The sequence below is a fragment of the Myiozetetes cayanensis genome, unplaced genomic scaffold (assembly GCF_022539395.1).
Source record: "Myiozetetes cayanensis isolate MyiCay16 unplaced genomic scaffold, myiCay2020 scf16, whole genome shotgun sequence".
NCBI classification, from domain to species: domain Eukaryota; kingdom Metazoa; phylum Chordata; class Aves; order Passeriformes; family Tyrannidae; genus Myiozetetes; species Myiozetetes cayanensis.
In genome coordinates this window covers 11,751,619-11,772,558 of record NW_026087270.1, presented here as the reverse complement: position 1 = coordinate 11,772,558, position 20,940 = coordinate 11,751,619, and the positions used below count along the sequence as shown (strand labels likewise).

At 42.3% G+C, this 20,940-nt stretch overlaps 1 protein-coding gene across 1 annotated transcript in view; it reads right to left on the bottom strand.

Moving 5' to 3' along the window:
* ZCCHC14 (zinc finger CCHC-type containing 14) overlaps window positions 1-20,940 on the bottom strand; it is a 53,001-nt gene that overhangs the window by 9,893 nt on the left and 22,168 nt on the right. Inside the window, exons 3-8 of the mRNA XM_050311702.1 lie at window positions 6,333-6,406; window positions 3,647-3,718; window positions 3,347-3,456; window positions 1,275-1,369; window positions 1,129-1,183; window positions 404-677 (exon numbers count right to left, since the gene is read on the bottom strand). Coding sequence (XP_050167659.1) covers window positions 404-677; window positions 1,129-1,183; window positions 1,275-1,369; window positions 3,347-3,456; window positions 3,647-3,718; window positions 6,333-6,406 — 680 coding nt within the window. The remainder of the gene's footprint in view (window positions 1-403; window positions 678-1,128; window positions 1,184-1,274; window positions 1,370-3,346; window positions 3,457-3,646; window positions 3,719-6,332; window positions 6,407-20,940) is intronic.

Here is a 20,940-nt window from a genome sequence, read left to right as displayed (position 1 = left end):
AAGTCTGAGTGAAGCTATTTTTTAAAATTAAGGATAACCAAATATTCTGGGAGAAAAATCAATCAAGAAGCAGAAATAAAGAAAATCAACAAATTTAGCTGTCTCCTGCACATCAAAGGGATGACCAGGGAGGGAGCCCCAGCAGAGCTCCAAAGGCAGCATCCAAGCTGGATCTCCAAGCATTCAGTGAGGGATCCTGGAACAGGAGGCAGCTGTCGGACAACCGCAGCCCGGATATAACACAGTGAAAATAGAAAGAAGCTTTTCATCAATCGCTCTAAGAGAATGAAAACGTTCCCAGCACGCGCCAAAAACTTGAGTGATTCTCCATGCAGATGTTTCCAGCCTAGAGAACTTCAGGATAATTTAAAGCTGGCTGCCTTTCCCTGATTTCCTGCCCTACCTTCTCCATGGTGAGCTGTTTGAAGACAGGATAATACTTGTGCAAGCGCAGCTTCCTGAGCCAGTCTAGGATCCCGTTTTGCTCCTGTGTCTGGGGGGTCTGTGGGCTGGAAGACATCAGCATGGATGAGGAGGAGGTGTCCATCTGGGAGCGATAGGCCAGCGAGGAGCCGGCGCCTCCGGAGTGGGAGCAGTGGGGCAGAGCAACAGGAGCAGTGGCCGAGTGCTGGACGTGGTTCTGCGAGGACTGAATTCCAGCCACTCCACAGATAGGTCTGAAAAACAGGAACAGGACTGGGTTTAGCACTTTGGATGATCTGTGTCACCAGGATTCTGGTAAAAACTGCCCCTTTGGACCCAAGGTTTGCACCCACCCTTTTCCATGGCACATTCAAAGCAGGGCAGTTCTGGCAGAGTAAAGCTGATCGCTAGCTTAAGCAGAGTTTTCCTTCAATAATCACAGATATTTTATATTCTGCTACCTCTCTGTGATTTAACAAATGTTTAGAGAGAATGGTGTGGCTCAGCTTTTGCGTTATTAAAAAGTAAAGGAGCCCAAATAACATCCTGTGGAAATTTTTGATTTTTCTATGTGGAAGTGGCAAAAGAAGCCACAATATTGGCTCCTTGGAGGGGTCTGGATTAAAATTTTTTGGGTGTCTTGGCTGAAGAAAATGAAAATTGCCTTTCAAGAAAATGAGTGTGTAAACAAGATAAATACTTCACCTTCCAGATGTTCCCAGCGTAGTTCCTACTTTATACAGGGAGGGGTTGCCAGGATCTAGAAACAAGGACCAGAGTTACAGATGGCATCAGTTTATGAAACACACTGCAGTACAAAAAACTCATTTTGAAACTTTATTTAAACTCACTTGAGCTCTGGAGTTGCTGGGAGGGAGATGAAGTGCTGAAGAACTTCCTGACATGGTCGTTTTTCACCACATGGGAAGGGAACGGTGCCAAGTACCTGCGTGGGCATCAAGAGCAAACAAACCCCCCTGTTCTGTGAGACCTGACGGGCAGCTGCCTCACAAATCCATCAGGATTGCACACTGGACAGGACATTTTGAAACTGGATTCGAAATTTAGAAGCTAAAACACCCCATGAACTTCTGAGTCAAAGTAGACTGGAAACTTATGGATACTCTGATCCTTAATACCAACCACGTTATCCTTGTGCTGCGTTCACTCTGTTTAGTGTTTCCTCATTTAGGAAACCTGAACACTTTCAAGGCAGAAAATGTTCATGTATAAACCTGAAAATTTCCTTTCAAATTCAAGAAGAATATAAAATATAAACGGATCTGTTATTGAATTTTCTCCTCTTGGAGATAAACAGCAGATGCAGAGTCTGGCAGTGTAGGGAAAAACTTATGTCACATTTTCCCTGGGATTGCTGGGCCTCTTTTGAGGGAAAAGAGACCTTACAGCATTTCAGTGCCTAAAGGGGCTCCAGGAATGCTGGAGAGGGACTTCAGACAAGGGGGAATGGCTTCCCACTGAAGGACAGCATGTGTAGATCAGATAGTACAAAGAAATTCTTCCCTGTGAGGGTGATGAGGCCCTGGCACAGAGAAGCTGTGGCTGCCCCATCTCTGGAAGTGTCCAAGGTCAGGCTGGATGGGGCTTGGAGCAACCTGGTCTAGTGGAAGGTGTCCCTGGCCATGGCAGGAATTAATGAGCTCTGAGGTCCCTTCCAACCCAAACCAGTCCATGATTCAATGAAAAAACGCCAATCTCCTAAAACTTTGGAACTACACACCTGTGGGTGTGTTTGCATCTTGAAAAACCACAGTTCATTCCTGAATTTTACAAACAAGCAGCACTTCAGGGCAGCTTCTTTCCCTGCTCCAAAGCTGCAGGCCGTGCTGCAGGAATGCAGGATGCTGCTCCATTAACCCAGATTTGTAGAGACTGTTGCTGCCTAAACAGCAGCCACACACATTCCCTCTCCCAAATTCCCCTCAGCAGGCTCTGATCTTCAGAGCACAGCAAGGACTGTTGGAAATGGGAACTCTGTTTGCCATGAAAAATAATCCAGGCATGCACCTGCTGGCTGCTGACTATGGAAAACCAATATCCACCGTGGACTGCCAGCAGTCTGCCTCAGCTTAGGGAAAAGAGGTGTTAAGTAGAAGCTCTAATAAAGTTAATTAATATTTTTAAATGTCACTTATTACTATAATAATATTAATATTACAGTAATCTCATTTTGCATAGGTACATGCAGTAGTAGCTGAAAATAATTTAAGTCCCTCCAATTTTCTCAGGAAAATCATTTTAGTATTTAGGGAACTGATGTGATCTGTCACAGATTATGATATTTAAAATACTGTTTTATATTAGATAATGGCCAGGTGGTTTGAGATAATTTGAAGAGGTACAAGCCAAGGATTCAAAAAAACTGTGAAAGGCTTCCAAAAATTTAATGACTATAATATGTAAATATATATCCACCTTTTTAAAATTAAAGTAAAATAAACACGACAACCTAAACCAACTGAAACAATAAAAAGCTCCGTGAAAGGGTAGGGGGGAAAATCCCCACAATCCATCCCTCAACACAGATAGATGAATATTCACGCTACTATTTTTTCCTTATTTTTGTGAGGGGTTTTTTTAAGCAATTCTGGTTATTTTTGAGTCCAAATCAAACTTTTTGCAAAGCCAATGATCTTCTGTTTGTTTTTAACAGGGAATGAGGAAATATCAATTCTCCAGGAAACTTAATACAGAATATTATTACCATCTGTACTTCTGAAGAAAGAATTCCTGAAAAATTGTGGTGTGTTGGAATTAACAGTAAGAAATAAGGCTTAGAATCAGGCTCTAATTTCTTGAGAGTAATTTAGAATATGAAGATAATATTTCCATTTCCTGTTTTTTTGGTGAAAGAAGCCAAGTGCCAAGATAAAACCCCTCAGCAATAAATATCCCAGCATACCTCAGGTCCGATTCCAGGTCCATGTGGTTCCGTTCCAGGTAAAATGAATCTGGACCAGCTAGGCAAGGAATGAATTTCTCCAAGTTTTCTTCTGGATACAGCTGAGACAGCTAAAAATGGTGGATATTACAAATAATAAGTGAAAAGAAGACTTGTTGTTTCTGTGAGATCCAAGACACCGCAAATATTTGGTAAAATTCAATCTGTATTATCTTGGTACATTTTGAAAAATGTCTTTCAACAAAATTCCATACAAGGATAAAACATCTATATTTGAAGTCTTTTGCATCTCATCTTTACCTTTGAAATAAATTCAGTCATTTCAGCAGAAGACTTGGTTACCAACGTCACCGAAGAATCAGACCACAGGACCTTGGGGAGCAAGAAAGACTTGGTTTAGTAATTGATTTAAGTTTGGTTCCAAAACATCAATAACTGGTATAAAACACCCCCCAGAGCCTGAAAGGAAGTTTTCAAGGTGCGACATCAATAAGGAAACCCTTTTTTTGTGCACAAAGGACTTTTATCAGCCCTCGCTCTTGCTGTTGTTACACTTAACAACGACTGTGAATGCTTCGAATAAAAGCACCTCATAGTTTACTCAGCCCTTACACGCTGCAGACATGCAGAATTAAGCAACAGACCACTAAGTAATGGAATTTTTTTTCCTCATTACTGTTAAAGAAAACAGCTGGTTTGTAGACTCTGCTGTGCAACGGGAATGACTCCCCACAGCACAACGCGGCCTATTCCTAATTAATCAACTCCATATGCCATGGGAAGCTGGAAACGGCAGCAAATCCCTGCAAAAAAAGGCAAAACCTTAGAAATGAAACCTGGAGTTCCTGCTCCATACTCCATCTTGTCCATGCCCTAGAGAAAGGGAATATTCAGGATCTCTTCCCATACACACAAGTCACGACATCCTTGGATAAAGAGGCATTTATCGCTCGGGAGATGGAGTTTAACTGAGCCAAAAGCCAGGATTTCTTGGCATGAAGAATATCAATCAATGTGAGACAGGCCATGATAAGTCCCTTCAGACTCAAAATATCCGCTGGAGGCATCTGGATCCTCAGCACTTCCATAGGGGAAGGAGCTGGGTGTAAGTGTTTTAGGATCACAGACCATCTTCTCACATGACATTAGTTTCAATGACAACTGAAAACATACACAAAGTTTTTCCAGCCATCAGAAAAGCTGCCAAAATGACTGGTGAGAGGAGAGGATTTCAAAATATATTACATAAGGGAGGAATTTCCTCTCGGCAAAGCTGTTACACCAAAAAAAAGAGGGGGAAAAAAAGAAAAGAAGAAAGAAAACTTGAGAACTGCCTGATTTTATGGATTTTGTGGGCTGTTTGTTTTCTTAAAGCTTGTGATAAATTAGTATTTTTTTCAAATTTATGAGACGCTTCAGAAATATGGAGAAATTTCTCTTTCTTTTGATAGTTTGGTAATAACCCAACATTTTTTATGACTTACGTTTTGCTAACTTGAATTTTCAGTACTTAGAAAACAATAATGTGAACTGTAAATGCAGGGAACAATAGCAGTGCAAACAGTACGCTGCTCTATCCATTGACCTCATATTCCCAAGAACAAAACATTTAATAGTTGGGTTTTTAACCCAGCAAACTGTAATTTATTAGCTCAGCTGAACCCTGTGCTGTTCTTTCAGTGACCAGCTGTGGACTGAAACACTGGTTACAGTAATTTCTGGTATTTATAGAAAAACTTGTAATAGGAAAAGAACTTTCACGAGATTCTAACTGGAGCGGAGACAACTGGAGACTTCATAGAGATTTTAAAAACCCCTCGGAAAAATCCTTTCTAATATCGATGACATTTGGAACAATCGTGGGATTCAGGAAATCCAGGACATTCTCCATGAATCAAGTCCTGCAGAGGTTAATGCTGTCAACATGCCAGCAGATGCTGAGCTGATGTTCTGTCTTGGTTGGGAGTTTTAAAGAATAACTTGTTCTTTTTGGTGAAAGTTGGGGATAACTGAGGTTCTCCTGCCTGGTTCCTCTCAGGTTCTCCTTTCCTCACCCACTGCTTGGCTCCACTGCCTCATTAAACACAGCAAAGATGTTTTCTGGGCCGTGCATTCTGAATTTTGGAATATGTAATTCCAAGTGGATGGGGGGGAAACAGCACCCAGACTCCATCCCTGCCCTTTCCACAAGGTTCCATGGGGTGAAGTCATCCCTGCACCGGAACTGGGAGCAGTGACAGACCCTCCAAAAGCTGCGTCAAACCGGGGGGAGGCCCCTTCTGCCCGTGGCGTGTGGTGAACCACACTCATTCCACAGGCACTGCTCTCACTTCCACTCGCAATTAGTCTGGCTTCAGTTTGCAGACAACAGTTCCTGTTATGCCTTTTGTGCTGCACTAACGTCCCCTTCGCTGCAAAGTATTTTTATTCCCTTTGAAAACACTTTTATGCGATACTGGAAGTCACTTTCCAGTCAAGTTCTTTTAACTCTCCTGCCACACAACGTTTTCCTCAAGCCCTGAAGAATTTCCAAAGCCTTTCTGTACTTTCCAGCACCTCTCCTGGAACCTATAAGGCCCAAACCATGTGCCAAAGGCTCCCATCCTGCCTCTTTCCATATGTGCAACCGTGCCCTGAGAGCCTATGTTCTCCTTTATCCAGATTAAGATCTGAATTCTTTCTAACTTCTGCATTCCAGCAGAAGAATGGATATGGATAACCACTCTGCAAGTGTGATATTTCTCTCTAAATATACACTTTGTCACAACATGCTGCACGAGTGTGAATATTTTTTTGCCAGTCCCCACCTACCAATCTTGGCATCATCCATAATGCTCATAAACAGCCATTTGTAACTTTCAACTAATGGATTAAACACTCCCAAAGGAGCAATTTCTGGGATCTAACAATAAAATCTGAGCATTTCCTTAACTCCTCCTTAAATATTATCCTCCCTTCTTTCATAGGAAAAGTAACCCAAACTCACCTCAAAGGAATACTCAACATTTCTCTCATTCTTCTTGTGTGCCAGTCCCTTTAATTCCACTTTTTCAACACTCACTATGAAAAAAACAAAGAGAGAAGAAGAATGAGGAGGATATTCCCAAATGCAGGCAGGAGTGATGGCTCTTGGCCAGTGCCAGGCCTTGCTTTGAGAGAATCTGATGACCTGTGATGGTGTTCCAGGTGCCCAGCTCCAGCCTCCTCCCTTGGAGAGGGAGGTTGGTCCCACCACTCCATGCTGCTTCCACTTCCAGCCTTGGCAAAGCTTCATTTCAGCCAGTTACAACCCAAACAAAACAGTCAATGCAAAGTTCTTGCTGTCCTCATGGCATTATCACAACACCCATCGCTGTAATAACAGACTGCACGCTTGCCAGGAATTATCTTAGGAACATCCAGGAGCAAACAACATCCCTCCGAGGGAAACGAGGGAAAAGCCTCCGTGTTTTCAGGGCCTGGTTTTGCAAGTTCAGTGTGGTTTTACTGCTGTGTTGACATCCCGACTCCTCCCTGCCTGCAGCTCCATGGAAAATTTCCGCCTCAGTTACCGCGACTGGAGTTAAGTTGTAAGTAAAAATGGGATCTGACTGTGGAAAGCATGGACAGGTCATGTGATACACAGCCTTTAAAGACAACCTTATCCATCAGATATCTGATAGACTGGATTCTCGGAGATGCTCACTTTCCAAGACTCTGAGATCAGGAATTCCACTGTGAACAACTTCATGAAGATTGTTTCACCGACTTTCTATTTCTCTTATAAATTTTTCCTGCCTTTTACTGCACACTTGGGGATAGACACACAGAATTTTTCTTATAAAAGGCCAATTGGAATTGGCTTAAAAAATACAAAAGCAAAATTATACCAAACCAAAGTCACCAGAATTTTACCTGTGAGCAACCACTGCCTGAAGAGACATGTGCTGGGTATATTGTGCTTTCAGTGAGCAGTTCTAACAAGCCAAGCCCAGAACTCTGTTTCTGGGAGTCACTGTTTACAAGCTGTTTACCTGTTTCCAAGACTATTTATACTCTCTATTACCTGTGAGACTGAAACTGATGTTTACCCCATGGAACATCCTCATAGCTACCTGACAAAACCTTGCAGTGCAAAAGTCACAGTGACAACACTGCAGTAGGGAACTGCTTGATCCACCTCCCATCTCCTGTTCTCCAGTGAGGCTCCACCCAGAGCCACCCTCTTTCCCACCTGCAGCTTGATTTCCCTCTGCTTCCACACAATCCTGCCCTGAAGGTTTTATTGTGGCCTTTTAAATGTTTTATTGTGTCCTCAGAGAATCATGGAGTAGTTAGGATTGGAAGGAACCTCAAAGCTCATCCAGTTCCATGAGCAGGAAGACATTCCACTATCTCAGGTTGCTCCAAGCCCCATCCAACCTGGCCTTGAACACTTCCAGGGATGGGGCAGCCGCAGCTTCTCTGGGCAACCTGTGCCAGGGCCTCACCACCCTCACAGGGAAGAATTCCTTCTCAATATCCCATCTAACCCTGCCCTCTGGCAGTGGGAAGCCATTCCCCCTTGTCCTGTCCCTCCAAGCCATTGTCCAAAGTCTCTCTCCATCTCTCCTGGAGCCCCTTTAGGCACTGGAAGGGGCTCTAAGGTCTCCCTGGATCCTTCTCTTCTCCAGGCTGGACACCTCCAGCCTTCCCAGCCTGGCTCCAGAGCAGAGGGGCTCCAGCCCTTGGATCATCTCCATGGACTCCTCTGGACTCATTCCAGCAGCTCCACATCCTTCTTCTGCTGGGAATCTCCAGAGCGGGAGGCAGCACAGCAGGTGGGGTCTCACCTAAGCGAAGCAGGTCCTGTTCATTTAAAAATGTTACCAACCTGAGTCTTGGCTTCTTAAAAATCTCCTTGAGGCTATTTATTCACAGTCAAAATTTTTAGAACCTCCAAATTCTAAACAAATCTACAGATGTTCATGCCAGCCTTTACATTTCCAGAATTAACTTCCCTCTTCTGATCACCTCAAACGTTCCTCCCCCATGTAATTCCCAATTACAATTACAGAAATCCCTGAGCTTATGAATAATGGCAATTCATTACTTACTACTTTCTTCCTGCACATTCTGCTTTTCGTAGAGACTTGTTCCTCTTAAACATTTCAGTGGGTTCCTCTCACGCTTCTGAAATGATTTTACACCACATGCTGAGCACCACAGGAGTAAATCTGCACACCACATACTGCTGAGCCATCTACACAATGTGTAGTGCCACGAAGACTTTAACATTAAGATTTTAACATCCGTAAGGCTCATTTAAAGAAAAATCTACCTCAGTGCTCTTATTTAAGAGAATTCACACCCCCCCCTTATCGTGATCACAGCTAAAATATATTGAATACTGATTGGAATGATAAGTAATACAGAATTATAACAAAAAAGAACGTGTAAAGTGAGTATTGAGAGGGGGAATATTGGTGAAGCAGTTGAAGGATGAGCAAGTAACTTGCAGAAAAGCCCAGTGTCAACTGATGCAACATCTGGTTTTGAAAAACACAGCAAGTGTTACGCAACATTTGTTGTTTATAGCAAATCCAGCACCACTTCTCTGCAACTGTTCTTATCATTTGGCATTTCTACAGCATTCAAATCCCATCTCTTCCAGTCATTCATTTTTCCTCTCCAGTAATTCGAGCAAAACTGGATTAGCCATGGACATAACATAAAGCTATTCCTGTTTCACTCTGCGGGTTAATAACAAACCTTAAATCACCTCACGGATTTTGTGGTGCTACAGTTACACGACCTTTTCATGCTCAACTTCTGGCCTGAACCTGCCCAGTTAATAAAACCAACTGCAGCGGATTTATCCATGGAAAATTATTGTAATTAGCAAAGTGAATCATTAGGTAGGCAATTCTGCCATCTTGTAAGATTAGGTCTGTTTTAGAGCATGAAACAGAGTTCACTGTGCTGCAGAAACAGTGACAGCTTTAGGGACAACGCACTGGATAATTCCTAATATTATACAAAGTGCTCCAGGAATTTTTTTCCCAGCTGGCTAATACTGTGAAAAATACCATCTGCTCAACAAAATCTAGAGTTCTTGTTTAATTTCTCAAGTTGTATGTTTTTGTTATGTGGTCTCTCACATAATCTTTGTGTTATTTAACTTCTGGTTGATTTTGTTAGAATAATAAACCTCATCATGAAGTTTAACTTTACTCAGATCAATCCATCCTCAAAACTCTAGAAGGAGAAGGTGCCATCCACCAAGCACAACCGAGTGGATATTAAACCTGCTGTCTAAAATATTATAAAGAAAATAAAAAGGAATTTTTATTTACCGTTTTTACTCTCAAAAGCATGGAAAACCGCTCAAAGTATCTGCCCAGGATCCCAATAAATGAGTCCATGAGCAGAAAACCTTTGTACAGAATTAAGGACACCTGATACTGATGTCTTTTCAGGATGCTGAATTCAGCAAAACTCAAACTTCACAACCCAGGGCATAAAAAAAAAAGTTAATGTTTCTAATTCAGGAGATTCCCAGAACAAGTATATTTGTGCTACTTTAAATCTGAGCTTTAGGTCTGGAAGTAATCAATGGGAACTCACTGGTGTGTGTGTGACTCCCTCACTGCTGGGCTGCCTGAGATGCACTGGCAAAGGGGCACACAAGACTTTTTGCCATGCAGATTTTCCATAAATATCTGGGAAATTCCAGCAGGTAAGTGAAACAGCTGGATGAGATCACCTAGGAAAGGGGGAGATGGATACAAAGGGGATTGATTGTAGAAGCTCAGTGCTGTAGAGAGGCTCCAGTAAGGCTGTGACACCCCATGCTCCAAGTGTTTGCATCATTCCTTAAGGTTGTTGTTGTTGTTATTTGCTGCTTTCTTTTGAACAGCAGAGAAGGATTTTTGATGCAGTTTTTAACTGTACATAGTGTAGTATCAAGTATGGAAGCCGGTATGTGGAATACTCCAGCCCAAGGCACAGCCAGGAATCACAGCCACGAGCAGATACATCACCCTGTCTCCTTTTCAAACAGTGCCTCCCCCCCATCCCTTCCAAAGCATCCATGGAAAACAGATCCAGTGAGTTTGAAGACATTTTATTCAGGTCTGTTCTCCTGTTCTAACCTGGGATTTTCACCCATTTGGCTGATATTAGTGCATCTGTCATCTGATCCCTTGAGTGCTTCTGTGGAAGGACACACGACTCCTTCCCTTCTCCTCATGACCCTCTGGATTTCTTGCCTCTCCCTCCAGAAAAGCAGTGCCTTGGATCTACTCCTCTTCCCCAAAGGAGTCAGCAGCTACATAAAGCAAAAGACAGATTCAAACCCTTTAGGGTTTGGTACTCCTGGCCAATCAGGTAGAACATGCACTGGATGTGGGCAAGAGCAGAAGAGACATTTTTGGAAGACTCCTTAATATCCCACTGGATGATGTGTTTTTTATAACCCTATTTTTACAACTTCTGGGTCAATCCCAATAAAAGGATTAGATAGAATCAGTCTCTCAATCCACACTGAGAATTTTGTGTTCCTCCTGAAAGAAGTAAAATAATGCAAGATAATCAGGAGTGTTGGTTGTAGCACAGCCCTCTTCCATAATATCCAACATTTCAGCACAAACACCACTCTAGACCCAGCTAGTTGTTTTCCTTAATTAACTCCCTGGATGCAGGTTTAGTTTGTGTGGGATAGAGCATGGAAATAGCAATCTCCAGCATTCAAATGGTAAAATCTGAGTCCTGAGACTGGGCTGAAACATCTTGGTTCACGGTACTTGACCAAAACCAGCAGAAATGCTGCAATTTATTTTTAATCTGGAAAAAACATGAGTAAAAATCCTTAGGGAGGTCATAATCACAAATGATGCTTTAATTTATTAATTTTCATTCCTAAAGTTGTGCTTTCATGCAAGCAGGCACTAAACACAGCTACAGTAACTGAGTTTCTGCTGAAAAGGTCAAACAAAAGGGAACTAATAAAATCCTTTCCACATCCTTGTTTACACAGAAGTGGTAAGAAATGCAGCACCAATGCTTTCAACACCATCTCCTCTTGTTTTGCTAAAGAAATGCTTCAAAAGCAGCCATTACCCAATTACTGTTGTCCACTGGACAGCAAAGGTGATGCCAAGAATTGGGAACAAAAACCCTCAAAGCCTCTCAGTGAACCCCCCAGTATTTATATTCCCATACATACAGGCAGAAGGGAAGGAAAACAAAAACCCATTGGTTTACTACATGCAAAACATATTCATGGCAACAAAACACAAGAAATTAAAGGGTTTTTGTGGTTTGTTGGTTGGTTGGGTTTTTAACTGCTTATAAGTATCAGCTTAAGAGGGGTTTTTGGCTGTTTTGCAGAAAACTTCCTGCTTTCACTTTTCTAATCTTTCTAAAGCTTTTTATCCAGGCTATGATGGGGAATGAAAAAAAACAGGATACTCTCTTCTTCCCAGCACACACATTGAGCCTCTTCTGCCACACACACACACACAGACTAAAGTTTTCTCATCAACTAAATTTCATTTCCCTGTCTCCTACTTCTCAAAACTTAAATTTAACTGGAATACTGAAGGCTTGAAGAAAACTTGAGTCAAATATTAGGTTTTCAGTCTGTAAGATAAGCAGATTAGCGAGAACTGAGATCTAAGTAACGCAGGTATTGATCAGCATCTTTCAGGGTGCCGAGAGCTTGGTGTTAGTGCTATCACAGGATCACTAAGATAGGAAAAGACCTCCAAGATCATGGAGTCCAACTGTGCCCGATCCCCACCTTGTCACCCAGCCCAGAGCACTGAGTGCCACATCCAGGCCTTCCTTGGACACCTCCAGGGGTGACGTCCCAGGACCTCGTCAGCCTCATGTTTATTTACTAAAACTCCTTTCAACAAACCACAGAATGGCAGTATTTTCTAACAGTTTTGTCATTAAAGCCAAGGCACTGTTGATCTGTCCCTGAGATGATTTCAGAGAGAGATTTCACTGCCTGCCACAAAGCCTCCTTTCGAACTTCCAAACTCGGACCGAGCAGGTTCTGAATCACCAAATTCCAAGAGGATGACACTGAAACCATTCAACTTGAACTCTGCTCTGCTCCACAACCAACAAAAACACACCTTGGTTTGTTTCATGACACATTAACTCCTGCACAAATGAGTCCCTTTTCAGTGATATCTAATCTGCATCAAAATATCGATGGGCCAGAGTCCAAATGGTGGAAAACAGGAGGTGTTCTGGTGTGGGATGTTTGTAGGCACAGAAACTTGCTGGTGGCAGGGGGAGAGAACATCAAATACGTTCTTAAATTTAAGTGCATCAATTAAAAGGTATCAGAGGCAAATTGAACTTTATTTACAAGCCATGAGCTTGTCTACAGGGACACTAAAGGGGAAAATGCTCCCACTCGAGAGCATCAAGAACTACTTCGAATATTCCCTTAAAAGTGAGAGAAAACGGGTAAAGAAATAAGTGTTTCTTTTTGAAAATCATCTTATTTTACTACTTCTAGAAAAGGTAAAGTATAGGAAAGGATGAAGCAATTCTCTCTGCAGTTCAGTGCATTGACTCGTCATGTAAGAATGACCTTTAGTTATTGTATGAGTAGTGAGAAGTGACATCTCAGAACTCTCCAGACACAGCAGGGTAATTTATTAAGATATTAACCTGTTTTCACATTGTACAGTGGTTATGGACTGAGAAAACATTGTGTGAACAGGCATAATTAGGACATTTAAGTGATTCCAAATCCTTTATGCAAATATAAAGCTGCTGCTTGCTAAGAAATACTTAAATTGAATATTTAAATGAAAAAAAGAGAAATATGATATGTAAAAATATTTAAGTTATACTGCATTTACCCTCCCCTTCCAACAGAGGGGGGAAAGGTGGTTGCTATGAAAGCGAAGTAAGATCTTTGCTTATTCTTCCCACATCAGATATCTTCAAATACTCCACAAATCCTGACCCATCCAGGAAATCAAAGGACTTCTACACTTATGAAACTTAGCAATGACCACAGCAGGACAAAAATCCTGGGAACACTCTTGAAAAGAAGCCACACATTCACCGGGGAGTCCAAATGGAGAGTCATTTTCTGGTTACTGAAATCCTTAAGCCAAGAGTCCTGCAGAAACTCATCCTGCCTGGCTGACACAGACACAGGAGACAGGACTAATCACCATCACAGCTCTCATTTCGAAAAACAAAGGAGGGGAAATTTAGCAGAGGGCACAAAGGGGTCTCAATTCTCCCCCACTCCTGTGCCTGAAGCTGATGGAAGAGGGTCTGTCACAGGACATGATCCAGGAACCACTGGCTGGAAGTCACCAAGCACATGCTGCTCCCTCCATTCTCACGTTTTGACCTTCAGTTCAGCCTCATAACAAAATCCACCATCCACTTTTCTGCTGGTATATCTTAAAACTAGAAGTGGACGAGCAGACAACAGCTTTTCCATGGTGTCTGCTGGAAAAGGAAGTTACAGCTATAGGAAAAAACTTGTAACCAAACAGAACAGTTTTACTGGTTAGCAAGGAAGTCTGGCTGGCTGTGGCCATTACAGGAAGACTCTGGAAATTAAAGTTTCATGGACATAATGAAAAATTCCTGTTAGCAGAGAAAAGCCCTTAGAACTGTCATTTTTCCCATGTAAGAAATGAGGGTTCTTCCAATGCAGAGAATATTTAAGTTCAAAACCAACACATCCTTACAACATGAGTTGAAGTGACAAGTCAGTCCTGCTTTAATTTAAAAGCAAGGCTGGAGCCTAAGAACTGCAATATTCCACAGGAAATAATTACACAGCTTTTTTAAAAATCAAGGAGATGAGCTTACTTTTGGCAGCACATAGGAAGCAATAGCACACTGGGACTGTATCACTCACCCCAATCAAACGAGGAGTTTTCACGTCCCTGCTATTTCCTCAGTTTGGCTTATTTAACTTGCCAACAAAGTGACCTTCTTCTGTTTCTCCAAAACAGATAGATATTAAAAAAAAAAAAATGCCTGTATATCTCAGCTTTTGGGATTTTAATTGAATTCATGAATTTTTTGAGTAATCTTGAACGACACTGTCAGCACTTCAGCCAACCACAAAGCCAAGCAACCTAAAGAAGGGTTTCGCAACTTCACTGGATTCAAAAGCTTAACTAAATCCACAGAGTGCCTGTGCTGGAGGTTGGAAAGAATTCCCATCTGGCCAGGAAAATGTAAAACCCTGAAGAATCATCAGCTGCTTTCAAAAAAATCAAGATACAGCTTCAAACACTGTTTTGAAGGGTTTTCCTCCCAACTCCTTGAGGTCAAGAGTACTTTGCATCCCTGCTCCCGCCTGCCATCGCCTCTGAGCACAACGACTGCCTCACAAGTTGCCTTTTTTCATTTCTAAGGCCAGAAAAAGCTTTTACAGAATAAATTATCCACAGAGGGCTGCTGGATTGGACATGTTTGTGTAGCAGCTCCACTGCCTTCCTAGATCTGAGCACCAACACATGTCACTGAACAGGTGCTGGGCCTTGAAACATCCACTTCCCAATGAACTGCTGCTGAAATGTATGATAATGGGAGGAAATCTTTCTGGGTGGAAAGAATTATGATACAGAGCCAAGAAAGGCTGTGAGAGTTTGACATCAGAGACAACTCAGCAACATGTTCCTTGATTCAAGCAGCTCTAATCAAAGATGTATCTCTATCAGGCAGAACACAGCCAAAAAGGAATCCTGAAGGATGTATTTTAACACCATGGAAACACTTTGGCATTTTCAAGCACAATTTTAGGTAAACACATGAAAAACACTGAAGGTTTAAAGGTATCCTACAGCAAATTCAGAGACATCAGTGGCACTGAGATCAAATACGTGCTCAGATTGTGAAGCCTGGGGGTACATTTTTAAAGGACTCCGGAATTTAATTTGTACAATACATTTACCGCCTAATTCCCCAAGCTGGCTAATTCCACATGGAACTGCAGCTAATGAATATTTGCAACAAGTGAGAAGAGCACGTGCAAGTTTTGAATGCAGCTGTGGACTTCATTTGCTCACAGATCCAGCCCAGTGACTCATCTTCCTTCTCCCAGTAGCTGCAGCAGGCGGCTCATTTGGAGAAATATTCCTGCAGAAGTGACCAAAACCCCAAACTCTCAGGGTGAAGGGCAGCTTCAGTAATCACTAACACACATCCTTGCACAGGCAATTAAAAGCAGGCTGCCTGTGTGCAATTTGTCTGGTAAAAATATCTGTGCAATCAAGAGAGACGTTCAACTTTGTATATAAATACTTGCTGGGTAAGTAAGATGCACTCTGTATATTTAGTCTAGCTTTATCTGATCAAGTGCTTATTTTATTTACTATTCTTAGAGCACTTTTAAAGAAAATATTGGCTTTGTTTCACATTCTTAAGAGACGGTTCGCTCATCCTAGAGAAGGCTCCTGCTTGCTTAGAAAGGATTTTCTCTGGCACATAATTCCCTGAGCAAACCCAAGGTGAGCCAGATGATTAGTTCTAATCTGGATGTTGTATTCACCTGCAAAACTACACATGTAAAGTCCGTTTTCCATGGAAAACTTTCCCTAGTGACAGTTTTCGTGCTAAAGTGCACCAGCCCAGATACTCCAGGCTTCTCTAAATCCCAAACATGATCAGAGGAACAAACCCAGTTCCAGCTGGAGCCTTTGAAGCTTTAGGTCTGCACGGAACAGCCGCTTTCCCCAAGTTTAGAAAGAGGATTCAAGCCACTGAGAGGGAACCAGACCAGGGAAAACATGACACATTCAGGTGGTCCCCTCAGCTGGGAACCTCAGCTTTGAAGTTTGGAGCAATGTCCTAAATCCTGATGGACAAATCGAGTCTCACAGCGCCACAGCAGAGCCAGCAGTGACACAATGCCCCAAACCACTCCTGGGTGCAGTTTGAACTCACTACAAACCACCTTGTTTGGAGGTGAGTTAAGGCTGCCACTACCCATTAGTTTTCCTTCATCACACAAGATCTGAGTCATTTAATGAATGAATAAAGCTAATTTAAGGCCACTTAGATAGATAATCATAACCCACTGTTACTCTCTTAAAAAGCCCCAGTCCCCACTGCATAAAAGCAATTACAGTTGTAATCAATCCCAACTGCATCCAGCGAGGATTTGCCCAGCACAGTTCAAGTTTAAAAGTCACCGAGTCAGGCCCTGAGAGTTACATATATAAACATACATAAACATATGGGTGTTTTGTGTCCGACAGCACAGGCAAACACGGGCTGTGGGTGCAGCATGTAACCATATATCGGCATGGAGGGAGCCTGGAGGGACGTGACGAGGCAGCAGCTGCTCAGCCAACGTGCCCTGGCTTGAAGGACAACCTGGAGCTCAAACACCAGAGCCCTGGGATCAGATGGCTGGCGGCTCCGACCCTGGCTGTAGGATTCCTCCAGCTACCCAAAGGAGTTAAGAGATTCCAAGTCCCAAGCAAAAACCCAGCAGAAATGTGCATTTCAAGTTCTAAGCAGCTTGTCTGCTCTGGAAGGGCTGCTCCAGGCCAGCAGAGTTCAATGCTCATGTCAATAAGCACGTGCTGTTTGCTGCATTTTTAAGACCAGTATCAGCATCGTGAAACTCATGACTAAGGCTGCAATAACAGGCAGGAGCAGCGAGGGCAAAGGCATTTTATAGCAGCTTCAATTTTGATTTTCTAAGGAATTATAGCCTTGCTAACAACAAAGAAATATTCTGTTAGTGTGCTGTGTGAAAACGCCAGACTAAGAGACTCATCTGGAATAGAAAAATCCTTGAGTACAGACAGTCTTGCCAAGAGCTACAAATGCATTCAAGTGCTCAGCTCAGTGAGAGACAAATATCCCCTGCACAGACACTTCTGTGAGGTTCCTCTTTTGTGGCAAGAAAGTCCTTGTACATTTTCAAGTCTCTGCTCTCAGGCTTTAATATTCTTGTTCCCTTTTCTACTTCTGTATAAATAATTGTTCCCCCATTCTGGATCCCAGACAAGATTTGACCAGTAATTCACAGAGACAGAAAAAAGGTTCTAATTCAGCAGTGAAGCTGATTTTGAGACACTGCACAACTATTAGACAACTGTCTCTGTAACACATCTATGAAGCAAATGCAAGAGGGAAAAGAACAAAGTAGATTTGATTAATATTTGCCAGGGCAGTGAGAATGCCCAGAAACTGAGGTAAAAGAACAGAAACAAAACCAAACCCCATCCACTAAAAACCTCCAAGTCCTGAAGCTCTGAATCCCCAATTTCTTCAGCAGGGATTACAGAATGAAACCAAACACAAAATTAAACTTCCAGCAAAAACTAGAGTTTAAAGCTCTTGTTCCCCACTTATTTTAGCAATATTTGGATATCCAGCAAATCCCTGAACTATTTAATAACAGGGACAGGAAGGAACACAAACTTTGAGCTGCCCAAGCCACTAACACCTACTTCATACCTGCTGTTTTTTGCAGACAAATTCACTTATTGCACTTCTCCTCGGGCCTGTTTACAAGTAAACAAAGTCTGACTGTAAATACGGTGGGTCAGCTGCATCTCTGCTGAAATGATACACCTGGAATAATTCACCCACAGAACTGGAAAACACAAGAAGGAGAAACTTCGAAGGCCCTGATGTGTTTTATGGCATTTCCCTTCAGCTGTGTGTATTAATGATGTAATTTTAGCAGGGCTGCCCCTCTGAGTTACTGTTAAAAATAGCACCTACACCCTGCACTGATGAAATGCATCCACTCCAGGCAGGGAAGTTGTGCAGCACAGCAAGTCCTCTCCTTTTTGTTTTTTTTCCTTTCCAGGGAGATAAAAGAACAAGTCAGAAAGCAAATGAAACATTAACCTTTTAGCTCAGCATTTCTGTGCACCTGAGAAATAAATTTGACTTTAATCAAAACCACCGCTTTGCGTAATTACAGCCTGTCACTTCCCAGCATAAAAGAACAAGAGAAAGTGAAATGAGAAATGAAAACTCAAAGCACCTCAACAATGCCAAAGTGGACTATTTGTCTCCTCTACTTGTGTGGCATAAAGTAACAACAGATCTACCACATGGATAAGAGCCACAATTCCATTAAATGCTGAAGGGAAGTACAAGAGATGCTGCTCACACGCGTTTGGGGCAGTATCACCCCTCAAACCTCTCCCAATTCCCACTATCTGCAATCCCCAAATGAGATTTTACTCTCAACTTACTCCTTAGAATCAACCCATGAACAACTCCATATGCTTTCCTTCCACCTACAGCTGTCCAGTCTCTTCCTCCAGATCTCAGGATTGGGCTCTGCTCTGGAATTTTTCAACAGATGCAGTTTATAAAAGCTACATTAAGTCAGCATTAAACAGAAGAATCCAACTTTCTTTAAACAACCCCAAAAGAACTGAATTAATGGATAGAATCCCACTGCCGTGACTGTTTTCAGCTTTATTTTTTGGTAGAACAGAATCATAGAATCATGGAATGGTTTGGGTTGGAAGGGACCTTAAAGCTCATCTTGTTCCACCCCCTGCCATGGGCAGGGACACCTTCCACTATCCCAGGTTGCTCCAAGCCCTGTTCAACCTGGCCTTGGACACTTCCAGGGATGGGGCAGCTACGACATAAAATTTAGGAAATAACATCTAACTATTAAAATTTAAAAAAAGGGAGGGACTTGCTTCTGTCAACAAAGAGCATCCAAAGAACCTTTCTGAGCAGAAATTAGGAAAAATCCCAAATATTTTGGCAGGGAGGTCGGAACGAGATGATCATTAAGGTCTCTTCCAACCCAAACCACTCTGTGATACCATGATTTTGACATAAACCTGAGATTTTCTCAGAGCTGTCCAACCATGGCCAGCCCTGATGTGAACCAAGAGCTACCCCAGTGTGATGGATACGTAAATAAGAGCCTTATCAATCACATGCAAAGCCAGATCTAGAACACAGGAATCCAGAGCTCTTGCACAGTGAGAGACACAAGGCATCGATTCCTTCCAAGCTGGAATCTGCAGTCTAAACTCCAAGAATGAAATCTCCTGATCTGGGAATCAAGGTGGCATCAGGTGGCAGCCAAAGCACAGGAGAACATGGTTTAAAAAGCACCAGTTCCCTCCCCACTAATTCCACACTGGAATAGTGTCCTGGAGGCAGAGTCACCAGTTCCCATTTGCAAAAGGTCTCCCTCACCAACGTAAGCATATGACATTCGTGTTTCTTCTCCTCAGTCCATCTGTTCCCTTGTGCCAGAGACTGAATGTGAGAAGTCACGAGCACTTCCACGGAAATGAAGCGGTGTCATTTACTCAATAAGGTCACTTCCAGATTAGATGGAAGGGAAGCAGAGTGAAGAAATATTTGTTGCTGTAGTAGAAGGGAAAGCAAAGGAAACTGCTGGCAAGTAAACAACTTTCTTTCTGTGTCTTGTTCTCACCCTTCCTCTCCACCCACCCCCTCGTTTTCATGACCAATGTGTCATGTCAGTAGTGAGGGTAACAAACCTCCTCCTGTGACTCAGTGCCCTACTAGGAACCAGAATTGTTGATTATTCCCAATATCACCCCTTTCTCTGATGTCACCTCCAGTCCTACAATGTTTGGGATCCTTTCCCTGCTGCAGTCTGATCCTTTCCAAAATTACAGCCTCTCATGTCTGCACAGAAAAGCACCAATGTGCAAATGCTAATGCTGACATCAAAAGTGAAGTAAGAAATCCAAGATTTACTATAAATATTCATGAATTTTCAGGTCTGGGCCCAAGAATCTGTGAGGAATGACACCATTTTTAACTTGTATATGCAGCTGCCTGTAAAAACTCCAGGCACCTATGGATAAAATTATTGTACTTTAAGCTTATTACCCTCAGCTTTTGGAGGCAAGAATTCCTCTAAATGTAAAGGTATATGGAAATGAAAAATGTGCTTTGGAAAATGAGGGATTTAGGAATAAAATGAGGGAAAGAACATTTACCAGCTAACAACTAACCCGCTATAAAAGCTTCTTAAGCACAACACACACCAGAAAATTGCCATTTAGTCATTAGTGCACTGGTGACAGTCTGTAAAATGGGCAAGGACATGCTGGTTTTCTAGGAATACATGTGAATCACTCCTATTTTCTTCTTTAAAGTGGCAATTTTTGTCCAATTTACTTTAAGGGATATGTAGGCCTAGCTAGGATAAGCAAGCCTTTTATTTCAAATTCTTTTCAAAATTCTTGCATCCCTGTTTAAAATGGCAGCAAAATGGGCTATTTCAGAACAGACATTCCCAGATGTTCCAGGGTGTTAAGTTTTCAAGATGCAAGGAACAGCTGAGCATTTCTGAGCCTTTCCCACATCCCTTGTTCCATGTGCAGGCAGCAGACACAGGAATGTCCAGCCCTACTGAGCCATTTGCCATCAGGTTGCAGCAGGAATTTGCCAGGAGACAAGAATCAGCAGTTAATATTCACCTTTTTTTTTTTTTTTTTTTTTTGGAGTCCTGCATGACATGTTTTCTAGCCCTCAGCAAGTTTAAAATTCAAATTTTCTCTGGTTGCCCCTGCCTTCAATGAAGGATTTTCAGTAAAAATGCAGGTTTAAGCATTAGTTCCACCATGATGCACATGAGCTAAAGTTACAACTCA